The 21,745-nt window shown below is 42.6% G+C and overlaps 1 protein-coding gene across 4 annotated transcripts in view; it reads right to left on the reverse strand.

Annotated features, from left to right (window-relative positions):
• Nucleotides 1-1,447: 1,447 nt before the first annotated feature.
• ctnnd2b (catenin (cadherin-associated protein), delta 2b) overlaps nt 1,448-21,745 on the reverse strand; it is a 44,119-nt gene continuing 23,821 nt past the window's right edge. For 2 of the 4 annotated variants that reach the window (XM_076162312.1, XM_076162309.1), the window contains exons 11-24: nt 20,346-20,402; nt 16,453-16,585; nt 15,950-16,163; nt 11,251-11,437; nt 9,330-9,447; nt 8,968-9,150; nt 7,097-7,288; nt 6,271-6,421; nt 5,906-6,161; nt 5,721-5,805; nt 4,695-4,821; nt 4,367-4,495; nt 4,168-4,244; nt 1,448-4,081 (exon numbers count right to left, since the gene is read on the reverse strand). In XM_076162312.1, the coding sequence (XP_076018427.1) occupies nt 3,818-4,081; nt 4,168-4,244; nt 4,367-4,495; nt 4,695-4,821; nt 5,721-5,805; nt 5,906-6,161; nt 6,271-6,421; nt 7,097-7,288; nt 8,968-9,150; nt 9,330-9,447; nt 11,251-11,437; nt 15,950-16,163; nt 16,453-16,585; nt 20,346-20,402 (2,173 nt within the window). In that variant the 3' untranslated portion in view covers nt 1,448-3,817. The remainder of the gene's footprint in view (nt 4,082-4,167; nt 4,245-4,366; nt 4,496-4,694; nt 4,822-5,720; nt 5,806-5,905; nt 6,162-6,270; nt 6,422-7,096; nt 7,289-8,967; nt 9,151-9,329; nt 9,448-11,250; nt 11,438-15,949; nt 16,164-16,452; nt 16,586-20,345; nt 20,403-21,745) is intronic. The other 2 variants (XM_076162311.1, XM_076162310.1) reach the window with 2 other exon arrangements.

A 21,745-nucleotide genomic window follows, 5' to 3' on the forward strand; every position in this document is an offset into this window, starting at 1 on the left:
GACGTTTGAAACTGGTTGGAATGCCCTTCATTTTAACATTAAACATAGCACTGACAAGCCAGCGCAAGTTAGCTGTTTCCACAGATACTGAATGACAATTTATAATGTAGCATACTTTTATTAGTTATTTCACACCAGGTAGCCTCTTGTTGTCACATCTCTCCAATGAACAATCTGTGTTCAACAATTTTCTTTTGTTTCTTAACTTTGTCGATAGATTCTTCTTCATCCTTGGGGCAGGAAGTGAGTATGGTTTAGTCAGCCAATGGCAGTACATTGGCCAAACAAGTCCTTGAAATTGAGACTGGACAAGGGATTTTTAGTGCCAGGGCAATGTCCCATTGCTGTCTCACGCAGTGAGTCAGAGTGACTCCATAGAAAGTTAGATTTTCTATAAATGTGTTTGTTGTTTTCAATTGCATCCTGTTTGGACATGTAAGTGTAACACTGCATAACATTTACATAATTATACAATTAATACGCCCACGCTGTACAATTCTGTTGATCTGCCATAATGGGGGTGCTCACACTGGTATGATGAGGGAACCATGAACTATGTGGTGAGCTCATGATCTGCACAAACACAGGCCTAAAAGAATAAAATGGCTACCCACCCTGTCCTACGGTGTAGTTCCCTTCATGACCACTTGAGAGCACTTGTGACCATCAAAATGTCTCCAATCAGGATGTAGCACCAAGACAGTGGGACTACTACACGTTACACATTCAGATAGAGACTGTGAATGTTTACAATCTCTACTGTACTGTTGTTGTTGACAACCATAGATTTATCTGATATCTGATAAATGATAGGACAATCACTGTGTGTGCAATAAAACAAAGATGTATTCCATTGCTTAAAACTATTTTTTTATATTCTTTTCCTTACAAAACCTGGACATATTCTATCGTCACTGATATATCCTTCTCTCTATCTTTGTCTTTCACTGAACTCTACTTCATTTTAGCTCTTTGACTTTCACCAAACAAAAGTCTTCCTCACTTTTTACAATTAAGACGCTTGTCTGTCTGCCTCTTTCTCTGTTCTGCTTCCACAATTTACTTAGTGGAAAATAATCCCTGTTGTGTGCCAGTAAGGTTTTACTTTTTTGTTTGTTGCCATCAGGAATCCTTGGAGACCAAAACCAAAGAGGGGCTGGCATTCAACCCCTGAGGCTGAATGGGCAGGCAGTGAACTGAAATGGACGAACAGGTGTTTTACTATATTTGCATTATCTACTATAGGTGCTTTACTATGAGTAAGAATACTCAATTTAATTTGATTTCAGATGTATTTCACTTTTCAAAAGAAAATGATTGCCTTAAAATGAATGTTTTCTTGTGCATGTCAAAATATTAATTGTATGATTACACCTAAAAAAAACACTGTTTTAGTAAGAGAACAAAAAAACTCCCAAACCAGACGCTCTTGATGGTGTTTATATTTTGGAGCAGTTCCAATCTGTTTGAGGCAATAGAAAGATTCACAATTCTCTTTTTAAAACACGTTTGGTCTAGCAACAAAAAGGTTACCGACGTTCAATCTCCATACAGCTCTTACAGTTTGTCATTTTTCTGCCTAAGGATCACAAAGACATACATAACGCTGTCAGTTTTCAGATACTAACAAATACAGTATGTCCGTATTTCATACAGTGTTTCTATGGGGACAGTGGCTTTATAATGAAATTCTCAAGCATCGGAAGATGACCTCTAGGACTTCAACACAGCAGGGGTTAGGGAGAACCTGGGTCTGTTATCACGTGTTATCACTTCTCCTTTCACACTAAAAATATAATAAAAAAATTAACAAAATGCATCATTTACTTTCAGATAGACAAAGGACAAGATACACATGCATACGTGGGTGCAATTTCTGTGTTTTAGCATTATGAGACAAATTGAAGAATGGAGGTTATCATGCACAGGAAATACACTTTTATGGAGATCAAACATGAACATCATTTTTTGGTTATGTCACCTGTGACAGGATCAGAATTCACACTTAATCATAAGTTTGGGGGCAGCAAACATTTTGTGCATGGTTAAAATACAGACGTGTTGGAAAATCTCCATGTAGCACCTCTTTCACTTGTTTGTGACAACATGGATCCCCGGGCCCTGATCTACTCTACTCCACACAGCAACAACATTACTACACAAAAAGTCAACAGTTTAGTGCGTGAACCCAAAAATAAAATGTCAACGAAAATTCCTACATGTTTGTCTTTTTCCATAATGTTGCTGCTATAAGTGACATCCACATCTGCACATAAAAAGTATATATTTATATTTATATAATATATATCCATACTCTATTAACAGTTTTTTCTACCATGAACTGCCGCCCATCTTTCAGAAAAGTGTTTTGTACTTCAAACATTGATTATTTTACAACACATAAATCAACTAACTTTGTACAGCTTTGGAGGAAGCGAGACTCCGCCTGGTCTCAGCCTCTCCGCGCTCCTTTTTTTTTTTTATTGCTTTTTATTTATTTATTTGATCTTTTCTTCCAGTCAGCGCAGTTTTCATCCCACAAAAACAGAATTTAGAAAAACCAAAGCATTTACAAAGTGGCATTGTTCAGTTGAACTTGGACCCTTTCATGCCCGACTTTCCCCCTGTCGTCTCCTGCAGCGGGGAAGTGACCCACGTTTGGCACGGTTATATACACAATGAGCACAGTTCACACTCAGGAAAGTCTCAAGAGAACAAAAAGGGATTTGTGGGCGTTAATGTAAAAAGACCGGCATAAAAAACAAAACAATGCTGGGGTGAATACGAGAATAAAAGAAACACTGTGACAAAGCTGGTTCTTTAAACTTGCATTCAATACTTCATATCAGCCTTTTCACCATAAGATGTGTTGGAATCTGAAGCTGCAATGCGAGTTTGGAACATCTGTGCGCAGATATTGTGTGTTTGTCGGGGGAGGTGGGGGTAACAGCGTGGGCCTAACATGACACAGAAAATAGTGCAATGTACTGAACACAATGCATCTCTGTAATGTACATCAAATACTATAAAACCAGAATTGAGAATTAAAAAAGTAGAAACACAAAAAAGAAAGGAAACTGTTACAAATGACAAAGTCCACAATCACTCTTCCAGAGGAGGAGACATCACACCGAAGCCGTATTGAGAAACAAAAGTTTGTGTTACAGACATCCTATAAGTCCTAGTAACTCAGTGTCTTGTGCTTCACATGACTAAAAGCCGTACATACCACATATTTACAGCCATCCTTTCATATTTCCCTGACACGTTCCATTCGCTCTCCAATCCCATCAAACCCTTCACCAAAATCTGTCCAGTCCACCAATCCTTTTCTCTCTTTCACTTTCCTTCTCAATCTCAGAAAAGTATATTCTCATTTTCCTGTTCCTCATATATCCATCCATCATGTCTGTCCCTTTCTTGCTCATTACACAGAGGCCTTTGGGTGCAGGAGGGTTTTTAGCTTTCCATCTGCTGAACCTTCTCGATCACAAACAAAAACACAGAAAGAAAAACGTGTTTGTCGGTGTTGTTGGTGGTGTGCATGCACATGCATGGCTGCTCCTCCGTCCTCTTCAGGTCCACCTTCTTCTATCTCCCTACTCCCTCGGATGTCTCTAGAAGAGGCAGATTCTTCTCTTCTATCCACCTCTTCATCTTGCTACCTATGATGCTACTCGGGAACTACAGGGGTGATGGAAGGAAGGGAAAATAATGTCCTTTCATCATGTCTTCTCCACCTTTTCTACTACTTCCTTCACCCTTCTCCTTTCTTTTCTTTTCTCTCCTCCTCTTTCCACTCCACCCTTGCCTCTACTCACACCCAGGAGTCTGGTGAGGCTGGATAGTGGCTGGTTTCATAGTTGAGCTCACTGTAGGGCCGTGAGGCTGAGTAGAAATCTACATAGTTGCCGGTGGATTTGAGGCCCTGGAGGTGCATGTTCAAATCAGCCTGTGGAGGGCGCCCTACTGCGTGAACTTGGCTCTCGTAGAAGGCTTGGTCCTCATAGCTGCCACCATCTGGAGGAGGAGGGTTTTGGAAAGGAGGGTAGGGCTCTGAAGGTAAACCCTGAGAAGAGACCTGCAAAAAAAAGGAACAAATTATGATTACAAGCAAGCAAGACGGTGTTCTGCTGGCAAGAAGGAGGAGGATTTGATGATTTGTACCTGATTATACTTCAGGTCATCGGTAGGGGATACGTAGGCTCCTCTGTGTAGTGTTGAGGACCCTCCAGCAATTTGAGCTGCAGGGACAGAGAGGCTCTCGGTCAGTATGTTAGAGATAAGAGTGTGTGTGCGTGTGCGTGTGCGTGTGTGTGTGCGTGTGTATGTTTGACATGTCATATGTGCACTGTGGAATTCCTACCCGTCATTGCGTCCTTCCTGGATGTGTGCTCGCTCTTGTTGCCATGGTAACCAGCATTGCCAGTCAACTCGTAATCTGCCTTCCTCTCCTTCAACGCCATCATCTCCCTGGGGGAGGCGGGAGCACTCGCTACACATTTAAAAACAGGGAATACTTTCTGTCTTCAATCAATCATCAATATGTCAATTTTAACACATTTCTATTTGGCCAGAGAGTTGTGAGTATTTATTTCAAAGAAGTAAGCTTCGACAGTCTGAAGATCAAATAAGACCCAGCTAGAGTGATGGAAAAGAGTGATAGAGGAAAAAAGACAGGAGTTATTCCTCACCTGATCGGTTGTTAGGTGAAGTCCTTACAGGAGAGATAGAGGGAGTGCGAGATGAAGAGTAAGGACGCTGTCTGTCTCGCTCTATTGTAGAGGATGAGCCAACAAAATGGTACTGGGAATAACCATCCTAAAATGAAAGATAAGTAAAGAGAGAGCAATAGTTGAAAGGGGGGGGTTTGAGGAGGGGATGGGGAAGTGGTGAGGAGGGGGCAAGGAGTAGAGGAAAGAAGAGGCAGGTGAGTGGAGAGAGCAAAGGAAAAAGGAAAGGAAAAGAAAAAAGGTAAAAGAGCAGTAATGTTAGGAAAATAAAGTAAAAAAACAAGTCAAGTCATCCATTATCACATACAATGTCTCAAAGAGCTTTAAAGCCCACAACATCCAACATTCCAACATTCAAGATTCCCGCCCCCACCCAAAAGTGCTCAAGGAAGACGAAGAAAAACTCCAGAGAAAATGCAAGATAGACAGGAGGGAGAGAGAGACAGGCAGAGAGAGAGAGAGACACACACACAGTCAGAATGATATAAGCACAATACTGTGCAGTCCTATGAGTGAGAGTCTCTCTCCTGGGGCAGCAGTTCATGCACGTGGTTAGGGGAGCAGTCCAGGTAAGCAGAGGTAAGCTGAGGATGTTGAAGCTTGGCAATGTGGATAGTGGGAAGTTAGTTGGGGATGATAAAAATGTCAGGGCCCTGTAAGTGGACACACACCAGCATCCCTCTGGGTGAGAGGCCGTCAACTGTCAACCCACAAAAAAACGTAAAAAAAAGTAACAAGTGGGGAGGAAAGAAAAGCATAGGTGAGGGGGAAAAGAAGAGTAGAAGAGTAGAGTAAAGGAAAGGAAAAAACAAAGTAAATCAAGGGAAAGGAAAGGCGGGGAAAGCAAATGATTGGTACCAAGTAAAACGAGAGGAGATGGGAGAACATTAAGGAAAGGAAAAATGAAAAAGAAAGTAAAGGAGACAAAATATAATCAAATGAAAAGACGGTAACATCATTTGTTATCCTAATAGCCATTAGCTGTACCTTCTTGTAAAGGCTGCGCAGGTCTCTGTACTGCCACATGCTGTTCAGGACCTGCGATGCGGCTTTCACCACTTTGGGACTGTGCCTGGGGATTCAGCACAGACGACAAACATGGAGACAGTGTAAAGCCTCACAACTCTTTGTTACAGAAGTACAAACCAACAACACCTTCCCACTCCGCTTACTTGTCTCCTTTGCTGCGAGCGATGCCGATGAGCTTCTCGATGCCACCGGCATCCCGCAGGGCCTTGGTGTTCTCCATATTCTTGGTGATGACCTCATGCAGTGCGCAGCAGATAGCTGTGATGGTGTCGTCTGACATGGTCTTCCCCATCAAACCGCTGCCGTTCGCACCTCCTCCTCCTCCACCACCGCCGTTGCCATTGTTGTTGTTACTGCCTCCTGGCAAACGGTGGACCAGGTCCCTCATGGCGTACTTACCTGTGGACAAAGTGGGAAAGGGGGACGGATTCAACACAACAACAAATATTATCGTAACTCCTCTTTCAGGGCATTTAAATAGGCTTCTGCACTAAATGAAGAAACTCACCAATGAGCTCCTTGTTCCTGATGTCCAGAGCCATGTTTCGGAGTGCGGTGGCCACAGCACAAACCACACGGTCATTGTCTATCCTCAGTAACTCCACCAGGATGGGGAGGCCCTTCTCCTTACGCACTGCAGCCCGGATATACACCGACCACTGGGCAGGAGGAGTGGAGCAGAAATTAAATTATATGGAGATGTCTTTCTCTGACATACTCCGCTCATCCTTTCTATGTGGGTTCTTCTGATCCATACTCACACCATATGTTTGCTATCCTATCATCATATAACAATATAGTTTTTTTTTTACTTGTCGCTATTAATATTTGCATCGATTTGTACTCGTATCATGCTGACAACTGATATGTGTGGACTCATTCCCACAGGATAAACAATGTCTGCATTTCACTCCAATGTATAGAATTTACAGAAGATTTGCTTTGCTTTTCAGGTGTGGGTTCTCCAAATGGGGCTCCATGTTGCTGGAAATGCTGACAAAAATCACATGGAAATATTACTGTGTCAGACAAAATGTGCCTTGTATTACAGGATATCAGCTATTGATTCATATTCAGCAAAACTGGAACTTTACATGACACAGCTCACAGGACAGATGTCATTTTCTTTTGGGTGAACAAAGCTTCACCAAGCAGGTTGACCATTTGTTTTTCTCGAACATTTCTGCCAGTTTTCTATTTTTGTGTGACTCGAAAAAAGTCATATTAATCGTAATGCCTTGCAATACTAGAGGATTAAAGATCCACACTGCATTGCGTTTATATTTTTCTAATAATCTAGGTTGTAGATGTAAAATATGATTATTGATCCATACTAAAGTCTGAGCTCTTACCTTCCAGCTGCCAGCAGCCAGGTTCTGCAGAGCCCCGGCTGCTCCCTCCAGCGTGTCCGGGTTGGAGCACTCTGACAGCAGGGTGAGGTAAGGCTTGACGATGGTCGGGTGCCATAACATCTGGATGCCTTTAGGGGGCTCTGCCAAGTCGGGAAAGGGGCCGACGCCATCCCACTTCAAGAAGAAGAAGAAATGTGAGTAATTTAAGACATTTTTCCCAAAATTACGTCAGCAAACAATGCAAATAATTGATAAGGCACTCTCAAAAACATAGAGACAAAGACAAAATACCTCCACCATGACCCAACAACAGTATATATCAGTCTCAGTTGGAGCCTACGCTTTAATTTTGTGAGGAAGAACCATAGGTCATCCTCTTCTCTTCTTCCTTCACCATCTGTAATGATGTCATCTGAGAGGACATCTGTTCATTCTCTCAAACTGCCAACACACCGCATTATAAAGACCCAAACACTCCTCCATCAATGCTTTCACTCCTTTTCCTGTCTTCCTTTGCTGCTCCGCCTGCATTCCACCTCATTTATCTGCTACTTCCTCCTTCCTCTCAACCTTTTGTATGTCTTAACTCCACTTCCTCTCCTCCTATCCCAGCCACCATCTCCTCCTTCTCCTCTCACTTGTCACGTCTTCTCTTCTGTCTCATTCTGTTCAATCCTCTCTTCCAATCTTCTTTCATCCTCTCTGTCCTTTCCTTGTTTCTTTCATCTTCACTACTTTCCCATCAATTTCTCATCTCTCCTTTTTGCTTCTATCCTCTCCTCTCCTCTCTGTATCTCCTCTCCTCTGCTCTCCTTTCTGTGCCTCCTCTCCTCAGCCCATCATACATTATACTGTGTAACTGGTTAATCTATGATAACACTATAATTGCTGATAAACCCTGGTGCTGTATTATCTGCCTGACGAGGTTCCTGGTATCAGTCCAATGACCCTGTAGCACCTTCATCACAATGACATCACACAGGTTTGTAGGCCCCTCCCCCTTTTCCATCTCATAGGAGTTTGCCCTTGTTTGTATGACAGTGACTGTTGTGCATTAAAAATAACAATAATATTCAAAAATGTGAAGTATTCATCACACAATATAAAGCTGATCGGTGGAGGAATGATTTTGTCACTCGTTCTTCCAAATTGTTTTCCGTTTGTATTGATAGGAATATAAATGTAAAGTTTACATAAAAGATTCTCCAAATGCATTGTGGGGATTTTGGACTGCTGGAGTGTGGATCTGTGTAGGAAGCAGCCTCACTCCTGCTTTTCCATCATTGGACTCAGACTCTGGCTGCGCCCACTTTGCTCACTCTCCCTACCCAGTCATGTCTGTAACATCTTCTTATGCTAATGAGCAATCAGCTCCATATTCTGGTTAAGTGGAGCCTCTTTTCTCCACTTGTAGTAAAGCTGCGTGTAATGAAGACTGAGCGCTTCCGGCAGGCGGGGGGGTGGAGGTGGGGTTGGGGTTGGGGTTGGCCTCGGTTCTGCTCATTGGATCACGTCATTTCTAGCTAATAAAGACAATGAAAAGGGTTACTTGAGCTAAAAGGTTTGCATGTATCCGGGCAGAACAGCAGGATGAGGGATGTTAACACAAAGCCTGGGATCAGAGTGTGAGGGGACGAATCAGAACCTCTCCATGATAATACACACTACACACTCGCACCACCATCTCCATCCCTCTGCCTGTGTGTGGATCTGTGTCTGTCTCGCTCCACTCCACTGCAGCTGTGGGTGATTACTGTGAAGTGGTGATTGGGGAGCTCACAGAAAGAGTCAAATTGTGGGGTAATTATAGGAGAGAGAGAGAGGAGAGGAGAGGATGGAAACAGTTCTCTCACCTGGTCATGTCCCTTCTTTTTCTTCTTCTTTTTGCCCCAGCATCCAGAATTTTCCGCGTCCTTTCCGCCGGTGTCACACAACAGACCGTCCAGCTCCTCCGACCCCCCTTGTTGGCTGTGAGACGTCTCTGCAGCCAGACGGTATGACAGGTTCCTCAGGATGCACACACAGTTCTCCACAGTCTGATGGAGACGAGGGCAGAAAGAGAGGAACCCCATATTTGATGAGGAATTAAAGGAATTCTGGGTTGATATAGATTTGCTTGTGAGAGTGAATGGGTTTATATGGGTTTATATTATATTATAGATTCTTAATCATCAAAGTCTATGACTGCTGATGTGTGTATCTGTGTATCTTTTACCTTGCTGTCAATCTCACTGCTCCCCAGAGCGGTTTGGATGACGTAGAGCAGAGCGTCTGTCAGACCCTCACACTCCCTCATCCTCCTCCTTGCCTCCTCACCGGCAGAACTCACATTCCTGTTACACACACAAACACACACACATTCTAATAATGTCCACAACAGGAACAGCGAGGCAGTAGTTTAAGCATTAACAAATAACAATTAGAGTTACGTCAAAGCTGGGATACGTTTTGGAGTAGCTGTCGGTGAAAATGGATTTGTTTTCGTGTTCTGTGCTTGGTAAGAATTGACTGCGAAGTTAACCTTAGCTAGAAAAAGGATCCCTAGCAATCATCCATGACACAAAGAGACAGAATGATCATTAGTGGCATAATGACCCAACTACTGAAACCCAGTCACAATGCAGCAGCAGCAGCCAGATAAGGAGGACATATTCAGATACTGGACTGCATTTTAATGCAAGTTGTAACAGGGGGCTGTGTGAGTGTAACTGCCCTTTAAATGTCAGGCTATTGAAGATGGCTGAACATGGATGGCTCTGTCCTCGTGTCAGGGAGAAATGCCACCAAGCTGGCACAGCACCACAGTCTCATTAGTTAGTCCGAGTCCTGGACAACAATTTCCCCCAGTTTTGCAAATAACTCCATGCATGGTGTGTTATATATCTCGTGATGCCCCTCCCCCCCTGCCTGCTGGGAGTGGTTCAGCAGCTAATAGGCATCAGGGTCATGAGAGGATTCTGGGTAGGCTGGGGCTGGGTGGGCCTCTTCTAGCCCATTTAAGAGGCTTTTCTCACTAACAGCTCTCTCTCCTCTTCCTCCCAGGCTTCCGTTTCATTGAGTCTGGATGCTGGGGGACATGGAGAGAAAGTTTCCTGTGCAGTCACAAAATGACACCCAGACTGAACTATGCAAGTAAAAACTGCTGAAATAATTGATTTCAAAAAGCAGACGCACCAAATGAGGGGAAATCTATGTTCTATCTTGTGATAAATGGAAAAACTTGCAATAGATCACAACCACAGATGCTCAAGAAAAGCTGCTACCATCTTGGAAATCATCGCTCACCAAACGCACACAAACTAACCACCTGCTGCACATTAGGTGTGTTTGCCTCACATCTGCACAGAATGAAATTAGCGGTGTGGAAGTGTGTGCATGTGTGAGTGTTTGTAAAAGTGAGACCGAAAGCCTGTTCAGGGAAAAAGGGGAATACATCTCTAGAAATGAGAGAGTGAGTACACAGAAATAAGTAGGAGGGAGAGAGAGAGAGAGAGGGAGCAGGTGGCCGTCTAAAACCCACCATGAAATATTCAATCTTTAATCAGACTCCCAGCATTTCTTAACGAGGCGTGAGAAAGATGAATTAGCTCGTCGAGTTTAGGGAGCTGCACAACACAAATCCACTGCCAGAAACATGCACAAGCACACACACACACGCACATGCACACACACAGTTTTGGCAACAATTGCACTGCGTTGTTGCATTTTGCCACATCCCCAAGGGAGTTATTCAAAACGGTCAAAGGTTGCTCTTTTTTCAGTTATCAAACATGCTGATGAGTTGCTCCATGAAATAATCAGATCAGTATTTTTGTAACTAAAATGTTTCTGTGTTTTCTCACCTTAAGACATATTCGCTAAATCCAGCTAAGCATCATCTGAGACGTACATTTCAAATTACAGTATTTCACTTGCGGCTGGTCTATGAGCCTCGCAGTAGCTTGCAATCCAATATGATTTGTTTTCATCTACAGTACGTTCACCCACAACTACTCCAACCCTTATCACAGCAACGGCGGCCAAAGGGTCCCAATAAAAGGCTTACCGACATCGTTAGTGAAGCCAAATATCTTCAGATATGCTTCAAGAACACAAAGAAACACAAAGAAACTAACGCAAACTCGTGTGTGACTGACCGCAGGCAGCCAGTGGCGTTCCGAAGGACCTGGGAGGAGTGGAGGTGCATCTTACGGTCCTCCTGAGTGTGTGGGGAGGTGTCCCACCCGGAGTGGGGGATGATGACAGCATTGGTCAGCACGGCCAGAGCGTCCTGGATGATTGGCATTTTCAGGGCGTCACATGAGGACAGGTTCCACAAAACACCTACAGAGGAGGTAAGGCAGTGAAAACAAACATTATGAATCATTACAAATTAAAGAGGAGAATTATAAAATATGTATGACGACATGTTCTTCATTTTGAAACTGTGTTACATTTTTTGAGGTTGGACCAACACACAAAACTGATCTCAAAATAAACAATGATGAGTGTGTGTCCTGGGTGTTTCTTCAGTATCTTAAGCATAGCAAAGGGTTAAATGTAGAGCCTAAAATATGCAGCTGTCAGGTTTCAGATATGAACAGAATGACTGAAAGGCAGTAAATGACTTGTTGTCTTTCTTTCTCTGCACTCCTCTCCACATCCAACAACCAGCCAATGGAGATGACGTCAGAGTTTTCTCCTGCTTCAGTCAGCTGCCACACACACGGGGGCAGTCGAGGTAAGAAACACACACGCACACACACACACACGCATTCAAACACTCTAGCATGTTGAAATGACGATAACCTTGAAATGACGATAACCTAAATCTGAATCCATGTTGATCATCCCCATGCAGAGGTTATGTCCTAATCTTTGTATTGACATAATTACATGTTTGAGTCTGTGTGTGTCCACCCCTGCTCTTATCTACACGTCTCCTTTATGGGTGTAATTACAGCTGTAGTGGCAGTGAAACAGCCAATACTCAGGTCTCTCACTGTGTTTGTGTGTGTCTGCGTCTGCGTGTGTGTGTGTTTTGAGGGAGGCATTCTCTGTTTAGCAGTGTGTCGTTCACCCTCAGCTGCACAGTGTCTCTGTAATTACTGCTCCTGTTATCTGTCTCTGTGGGGTTGTATGAATTTCAGTGTGTGTGTATGTGTGTGTGTATCCGTGTGCGCATATACATCTGAGACCCTCGCGAGAAATCCGTCTTATCACCATCAGCCACATTGACGCTGTGAGTCTGTGTGTCCGATCTTGCCTGTGGTCAGAGATTCTAAAGCATTTTCTGGCTTTGTGACGATAATTAGCAGGAAATGTTGCTCTAGGAAGGAAAAGTCAACCCTCTCTTCTCCTTCTCTGGAAGATGAAGTGGGTGTTTTGATAACCTTGACATTCGATGGGACACATACAAGTTGTTTAAAAAATAAATCAAATTGCAATTACTACAGCACATATAGCAATGATAATGGACTAGAGGGAGGGCAGAGAAGGGCCTCTGCTCTAACATACTACAAGAAAATCACCTCAAATGGTGCCGGCCTATGGTTAATTCCTTTAACATGTCTGTGTTGACCTTGACATCATCCAGACTCTTAGAGGTTCAGTGTGAGGGCACTGTCACATATGAATTTGTGACATTAACATTTCACTCCAATCCATTGCAAGAGAATATTCATTACCAATTAGCAGATTCACTCAAGCAGACAGGATAAACAAACAGTAAGTACATCTGCTTTAAATCCTGTATTGATGTATGGACTAGAAGTCAAATTCTGACCCCAAAATAGACCTGAGGAAAATTTATGCAAAGAGAACATCACACAAATAGTGATGTGAGGATAATTCTAGCTGATGCTAAACGTGGGGGACCAGAATACCAAAACTGGCAAAACTTTCTGTAAACTTGCACAGTTCACAGCCTCCATCTCACTTTTCCTGCACGCATGTAATTAGAGCTGATGAGACATATGGATACACTGACTGGAGATGAAGGACCTGACCTGAGAGACCTGACCTGGATATAAACTGGATCCCACCCAACTCTGGTCCAGTATTTGATCTCAGCAAAAGGAAGAACCCTGCTAAATGTTGCCCTGAAATCTGCAATAGTGGCTACTTTGGCTATTATATTCTGCCGTTCTTCATCTGTTTCACTGACAATGATACATCCTGGTGTGATGAAGAGGAGCCACTGAACTCTGACATATGATATAGAAAGATAGAAATGGGAAACTGTCTGAGGTTGGAAACATACAGGCCTTAAATGACTCCTGTCAGAATAATGACACAGTGTCTGATCGATAGTTACAGAGCTCAGCTGATCAATACCTGTGGATCAGACCTCTCATAAAGACTGTGGTGTGCTAGGAGGCATCAGAGATGTTGAGAGAGAGAGAGAGAGAGAGAAAGAGGAGGCGAAGACATGTTATTCTTAGACAGTGTGAAAAAGAAGGACAGGCACAGGCAAAGAGGACAGGAGAGAGACCAGAACGGGAGAGTAAATATGAGAAGTACCACAGAAGTAAAAAGGACAGGCTGAGTAATAGAAAGAGAGAATTATTTCCTCTGAGTCTTTGGGCAGCAGAGAAGAAGAGAGTTGGTCGTTGGGCTGATTAATTTGTGACAGGAGGGATTTCCGAGCTTTGTGCCTTGAATTGCTGCTCTAATTTATATGGTAATCTTCTTTAAGACTCTAGCAGCATACAAAAAACCTTTTATTTCCTCCTCTGCTAAGCCTAAACCCTTTTATACACACAGACAAATAGGCATGAACGTTTAAACTCAGAGTCCAAATGGGTTGTACCAAATGTGCTTGTGTACTGGAAACACAAGTTAACCTCTAAGTTTCAGTTTCTGTCATGTCCGCCTGAGGCCTGGTTTATGCCTGGAAATGCATTGAAATGAACACAAGCACGAGACCTTTGTTCTCTGTCAGATCGTCTTGGAGTCTTGATAGTACGTTCTAGAGTTCCAGCTGTTTCTCCATGTTAATCCCTGACCTGTTACCTGCCTATCATCTTGACCTTGGACTGTGTTCCAGAGTCAGATTTCTGCCAGAGCACCTGCAGGACTTTAACCTTGCCTGTCTCAATGCTGGGGTTTTGGGGAAAGATTTTCATTGTTTCAACGCCAGCCCCTCTGGAATCATTTAACAGTGGTTCCCAACATACAAACGAAATTCATACTCGGTCCGTCAACAAAAAACAAAGACTAAAGTCTCAACGTTTGACAGATATTGTTGAGTTGCCTCCCCTTACATGGACTGATGACTTTGTGGTACCATGTCCCCAGTGAGTTAGAGACAGATTTCCATTTTGAAAGTCATCGTGTGTGTCCTGTCCCTCTACTCCCAATCGTGAGAATGGCTATAGATTGAGGAGAATACATTGCCAGCGATACCACTGCGCAAAGTCTTTATGAATGTTTTGATCGTGTTTACACATCACATTTCAAAGTCATAACAGTAAGTCTGGAATTGGTGCAGACATCAAAATCTGAGGACAGTTGAGACTTGGCTGCTAGTCTTATTCTCTACTTCTCCCTGTTCAAGATTTTGGGAGAAAGATTCTGCAGACTGGCTTTAGTGATGTAGAAAAATAATTTTTTTCTAGCCTGGAAATAACAGCCGTGAGGTTTTGATGAGCCTGGGTACCAGTAAGAGAAATATTTTTTTCTCATTGGGCCCCTGAATTGGAATAAAACCCCCAAGGATTTTGGATGTAAATCAGTTGATTGAATTGAGTAGCATTACTCTTTTAGCGCTGCTGTCTCCATCCCCTCCAGAAGAGAAAGTCTTTCTGTGGCTGTCTGTGTGAATTAAAACTAAAGGCAAACTGCCAGCAAGCAAAATAGCAGAGAATCCAGTGCTATAATCCTTGGTGTGAATCCTGTAATCCTCTGGTAGTGACTTTACAACCCCAGACCCCCAGCGAGTTTAGAACCCAGAATAAATTGAGCCAGCCTTCATTTTTGACAGTCTAGATGATTTTTTTGTTTACTGAGACAGCATTCAAACTTGAACAGTGTTGCAGTCTTTCTTTTACAGAAGCTAAGTTTGAGAAGTAAACAAAACCTGATGAATGCTGGGAAGCTGGCAGTAAAAAAAGTCCGCTCTATGTGTTTGTGTGTTTGAGAGCCAGAGAGACTATATTTGAGCTCATGTGCTCATGAGCTCAGACATCAATGGATGTTATCTGCGCCTCGTTTTTAAAGCGAGAGAAGGAACATGTTGGTGCGCAGATTTGTGTATGCACATATAATGCATCGTGCAGCTGTGTGTGTGTATTCATGTGTTTGATATTGTTTGTGTTTAGGTCTTGGTTGTGTGTGTGCGTTTGGCTGCAGGAGTGTATTGTACAGAATTTATAAATGTCGGATGTTTGTGTGGGAGAAACTGTAAAGTATTTTCTATAGTCAGTGCAGCACTTTAGGAGTATGCAGGGATCTGTGCACACCTTTAAATGAAAGGCAGAAAGAGAGAGAGTGAGAGAAAGAGAGGGAGGGAGAGTCTTTCTCCTTCATCTTTCTCTCTTTCCCCCTTCTGTCTCTCTGGCAGTTCCCCTTTTAATGAAATTAGACAAATAATAAATTATCAAATGTCATACTGCAACACACAAACACCCTCACTACAAGATGTTACGCATGTGTGTATGTGTCCTTGAGAGTAGACATGGTCTTAGTTTCTAGCAGCACTATTTCCCTGATGAAAAGCTTGGCTCTGCTGGATAAATGGGTGCCGTTTTGGTCCCAAGCTGCTGCTGATGTCTTTTTTTCTCTTACATAAATGTGAAACTTACTCTGAGAGACTTAGTGTTTTTGTGCGTTTGTGTTAGTGTGTGTGTTCTGTACCTGTGAGCAGCTCTCGGATTTCAACATCTGTAGTCTTCCTGAGCAGCCGCACTAGCGCTGGTATGCCTCCACAGTTCTTCAGGGCGATCTTATTGTCATCGTTAGCTTTGCCATACACCAGGTTCCTTAGAGCTCCGCAAGCACTGCGGTGGACGTCGGTCATCCGGTGGTCCAACAAATCCACCAGGAGCTGGATGCCGCCCTGTCGGCGGATCTGAGGAGGGAGGAGAGAGAGTGAGGTGGATGGGAGAAGGAAGCCATTTTGTATGTGTTCAGTACAAAACCAATACAAGCTAAACTAATACAGTATTGATTTGCATGCCAGACGCTGTTCTTTATGTCCCATCAGCCCTTTCGCCTATAGCTGCACAAACAGGAAATATGAGGCAGACTTTCTGTTCTCTCTATAAAAGAGAGAAGCTGCTCATATGTGACCTGTGTCAAGTATTTTTTCATTTTCCTTAACAGATCATTTATTGGTCAATCAGATTACAAGAGAATACCTCAGATTTGATTTTGTTGTCTCCGAAGCAGAGGTGCTGGAGATAGGCAGCAGCATTGGATTGGACGGATGGAAATTGATGTTGTAACATCTGTATCACCTCCGGTAGCTCTGGGTCCCGCCAGCCAAACTCCCTGTTAATACACAAGAAGAGAGATTATGTGTGAAATATGTGCATGTTTGTGTGAGGAGGGGAATGAAACCAATTAAACACAAATATATAAAAACACACAAATATATAGGTCTACAGGTTGATTCTGTATGGATTTTTTATAGCGAAAGAAGGAGATTTGATAGCCCACTGACCATCTTCTCTACTCCAAATAAAAAAAACCCTAAAAGAACGTACAAAAGGTTTGATTCCGGCTGTGTGGGGTTTGACTTCTCCTGGAGTCTGTCTGAGTTTCCTCTGGGTATTCCAGTTTGCTAGCACACTTGAGACAATTGATTTTTGTAAACTAGAACATGCACTGTTATTGCTCGTGTCCCATACCCAAATTAGACTGTGAACAACACATACAGCACAACGCATACACACACACACACACACACACACACACACACACACACACACACACACACACACACACACACACACACACACACACACACAGACACACACACATGTCTGACAGATTGCTCAACCATAACGTTAGATGTCTCATGTGCCAGTATGGCCACAAGATGACTTACACAAGGTTGTCATCTCTCATCATATTCATAGAAGCACATGCTACTGCTCGTGCATAACAATTTTATATATGTTAATTGTCGTATGCTGTATATGTATCTTTGTGCATGAATGTCTGAAGGTCTCAAAGAAAGTGGAAAATACAAGATTACACTCAAAGAAATGTTTTTGGACTATCTTTTTTGAAACCTTCAATGTACGGAAAACATAGTGATCCACTTCTCCCCATTGCTGCAGGGCCATTGGGCAGAAAACGTACATTTTAGGTACTGTCCCTTTAAGGCCCCCCACAGAAAAGTCCAAACCAGCTGTACCTGAATTGGCAACACTACCAGACTGTGACAAATAGATGCTGGTCAATAACCAGCTGGCTGACTGTTGTCGTACTTGCGGGTGTTTCTAATCATGTGTGTCAGTGGAAAATCTGCTGTGTTGCATGCAGTAAGAGTGAAGGACCAATCAAAGGAAACTTTCAGGGCAGTTCAGGGCCTATTCTATATCGTACTAACTATACTATGTGTGGGATGTGTCATTCTGGACAGACAGATGGCTGATAGCAGGTTATGGTGATAAAAAAAGGAAGTGGGTAGCTAGAAATAAAAGAAATGTAGAATCTGAAGACTGCTGACTCACTGTAGTCAGTTTTCAGCAGGATATCACAACTTCAGGTGGCTGAAGGATAACATGACTATTTATAGCAAACGACAGAATAGAAAAGGACAGAACAATGAACAGAACAATCAGTGTTGACTTCAAAAAGAATCCCACTTGGGGGCAAAACTGACACCAAAAATGAAAGTGACATCATCTGTGAGATTGCTGGTCTCAAACATAAAACCTACAGTATGTTGCACAGACAGGCTGTGCTTTTGGACCACAGAGGAAAAACCGAATAGGTAGACAAAAGCAGTCTTGGAACAAAAGTCTGGACTAAATTGGTAATTATTTGGCCTAGAACCATAACAATATTACCATAATACCAAATTATTCAAGCATCTGGTAGAGTGTGTGTGACCTAAACTCCTAGATTTTTGTGGCCATACACTGCAGGTCTGCATCCAGTATTTCCGTACACTGCAGGTCTGCATCCAGTATTTCCGTTGCATCGTTTTGGCAGTATATCTGAGCCTTAATATCTTTGGAAATGTGTTTTCATTTCATATTCCATTCAAAGTGTCTAGAGATCATCTGAATAAATCAATTCAGAGTAATTTTTTTCATCTTCAAAAGTTCTGAAACCTTGCTGTTGCTGTACAAAAATGAGTTCAGGTCAATTATTAAATTGGTGGTTGTCTGGGGGAAGCTTGTAGTCAGTATCAGTGATTTGGTCTCTTACTAATAACTGCTTAACATTACAGTACTGTGCACTCTGGCAGCTCTCCCTCTTGATGGAAAGCTGCTACAGAAGCTAAAAATGTTTCAAGAAATATAGTCCAGGTTCCAGGCTGCAGAATTAGGCAAAGTAGCAAAGTATCCCCTATTGCACACCCAGCCTTTATGGAGGGGGAATCTCTCTTGATATTGCCTCTCCCATGTTTTGTCAGGAGCTTTTCCTTGTCTTCCTGGAGAGCTTTGAGTGGCCTGTAGCAGTCCTTGCTCTCTTGCACTCCTGTCCGCTATTCCCCGATCCTCTCATTCTCTGTAACATGAGAAACTGAATTCCAAGGCTAGTTGTGAGCCCAATTCCGTGTAGAGTAGGTGGAGGCCAAGTAGGGTCTCAGGTGGTGATCCAGAAGCCTTTTTATAACACGCTTCACATGTTCAATCCCTCAGCTACCGTAATGGCAATGCAATGCAATGAACTCTCTAAAGTAAACTGGGGATCAGCCGGATTCCCACTGTGACTGCAGGGGCTGAAATTGTTCTGATTCCAAGAGTGAGGAGACAAACACATATTATGCCTCCAGGGACTTTTAGACAACTTTGAGACAAGTGTGTCCCTCACAATGTGTCTAATGATATGATGCGGATAAACTGCGACACAGCAGTTTCCAGTCATTTGTTTACAGTTGGCACTCATTTGGAGTCTCAGTCAATCCCCCTTTTTAACAACCACACACACATAGACACATACCAACACACGCACACACGCAATGAAGTGTCTTCTTAGCTGTACCGTGCTACTAGCTGCATTCACCCAGCTCCAAGCACGACTTCCATGACTTCCCCCCGGATTTTAATGATGGTAGAAAACTTGTGGATGTAGTAGATAACCGCCAGTGTGTGTGTGGCGGGGGGTAATGGGATGGTTGACAGATGAGCCTGCTGAGGCTGGAGATGATGAACAAAAGGTCAGCCGATGTCAGGCAGAGCTGAGAAATACACACACATACACACACACACGGATCCTCGCTGTGCTTATAAGCATAAAATAAAATGAGGCACTTTTATGATAAAGGCCAGATCGTAACACAAATCTTTCCACATGTTAGCAAGAACATTTCCATAAATGACTGTGCAGTCTGGAGGAGGTAGAGCACTGGAGTCTCTACAGGAACAGAGTTTGATTTGCCACATTGTGCCAGTATGTGGCTGGACAAATCTGCCAACTTTTAATTGTTTGATGCTTTTACACTGTAAAGACATCATTATGACCTCACACCTCTGAATGTATCATCCATTTACAGTGTTCCAATGTCTTCCTCTTTTCATCATTCAAGACATTTGAGTGTGAAGTGACTTTGTCGAGGATGAGACGACCCACTACAAAGCAGAAAACACCAGGACAGACAATGGAGACTAACGACAGAATAAATCAATGGATAGCTTGATGAATGGAGGGATGGAAAGCCAATGGAGAGAATAGAGAATCTTAAGACTATCAAGAAAAAGATTCTCTGGGATTTCACTGGAGATATATTGTTACAATAGCTTAGCAGCTAGCTTAGCTTAGCTTTTATTGATGACATCATCTTAACGTTACAATTTTTTTTTAAAGATCTTGTGACTCTGATCTTCTGAATTACAGCAATGCCAGAATTAAATGTCAAGTGATCTCAAAAGTCGTTAGTCACCAATTCATCATCTTTATGTGGCTCACAGAAGAAGGATCTGTTTTTATAAAGCATTGCATAAATGGTTGACAATAGAAATGGGACACCGTCATGCTGCGTTTAACATTAACATCTGCATGGAAAGATTCAGTGAATGAGACATAGGTAGGATAGATAGATACAGAATGTATAAATAAATAATCAAATTACTTTGTCAGTCTTTGCTCGGCTTGATTTTGATTCCACACAAGGAATTCTGGGTCGTACCTATCAAGGGGGGACAGGCAGAGAAAAACAAGAGAGAGGTACACGTTGGCTGTCTGGCAACAAATTCTTCAATAACCATCATCATAGTAATGATTAGTAAATAGAAATCAAAATATAGCCACTAGACATGTCTTTCTCTCTCAACATTTGCTTTTCAGGCAGGGGTGGAGGAGGTGGGCAGGTTGGAGGACATGCACTGATGGTGGGTGTGGCGGTTGAAGAGAGGGTCTTAAAATAATTGTGTCATTTGCCTAGAACAAATCTTTAACATTCAGATTTGCAGATGTTATTGGAATATTTGAGAAGAATGTTTAGTGTGATGATATCTTCTAATGCAGCTAAATGAACTATAGATGAGAACATCACCTATGTGTATGTTTCAATCAGAGATGAGTGAGATGAAAAATGAGCAATTGTCTGGTTCCCAAGGTCCAGGACTGAGAACTGCTGAAACCGTGAAGTGTTAAGGTCTCAGTAAACCTTATGAGAAGCCAAATGTTTGTGGCAAAGACACGCACTGTGCTTGTCCAAATAGCCGTGAGTGACAACAAAGGTGTGTACATGTCTATTACACAGGTGCAAGACTGTGGGAAGGGGTTGAAATAGGTTCAGGTACAAGATCAACTTTTCAAAAATGCAGCTTCTCTTGTGCTTTGTGTTATATCAGGACACTTTTCCCCTGATGCTCTGGTTCCCTCCCTTTAAGGCCAGTATTATAAAGTTAACTACGCACACACACACACACACACACACACATACACACACATATGCATGATGGTTGATACATGTTTACTGCATTTGTTTGAAGCGCTGCACATTCAGAAGATGGAATACCTTCAAAAAGTTGTGTTGCACTTAACTTTTTAAAAACATTTATAAAGCAGATCTGAGACTTTCCCCATTTATACGATGTGTCATCTTTGTTTACACAAAATAATTGATGGTATTCCATTACAAAACAAGGGGGTATTCTCGGTACATCACTTAACAAGTACAAGATCAAGTAACTGGATCTCTTAATCATACAAAGGCCTAGATGGATATTTCGATTCTTCAACCTTATGTAAGGATTGGAAAAGATTGACTTAATTATCCAGGATAATGCTCACTCCTGTGTTCATTGAGAAGGATGTGTATGTGGATGAGTAAAGATTCTCTCCCGACCGAAGCAATACCTTTCTCCAGTACAGTTCTGGTATGAGCAGTAGGATGATTTACATTGAATAAGCCTGCTCTCAAGCAGATGTGATCTTTCAGATCAGTTGCCATGACAGCAACTCTAACAAGTGCTTCAAAGCACTTAGAGATCCAGGATCATGCCAAATGAACAAAGATTAAATCTT

Source organism: Genypterus blacodes, unplaced genomic scaffold, assembly GCF_046128005.1.
Source record: "Genypterus blacodes isolate CSIRO-AG114 ecotype Tasmania unplaced genomic scaffold, CSIRO-AGI_Gbla_v1 ptg000120l_1, whole genome shotgun sequence".
In the NCBI taxonomy this organism is placed as follows: Eukaryota; Metazoa; Chordata; class Actinopteri; order Ophidiiformes; family Ophidiidae; genus Genypterus; species Genypterus blacodes.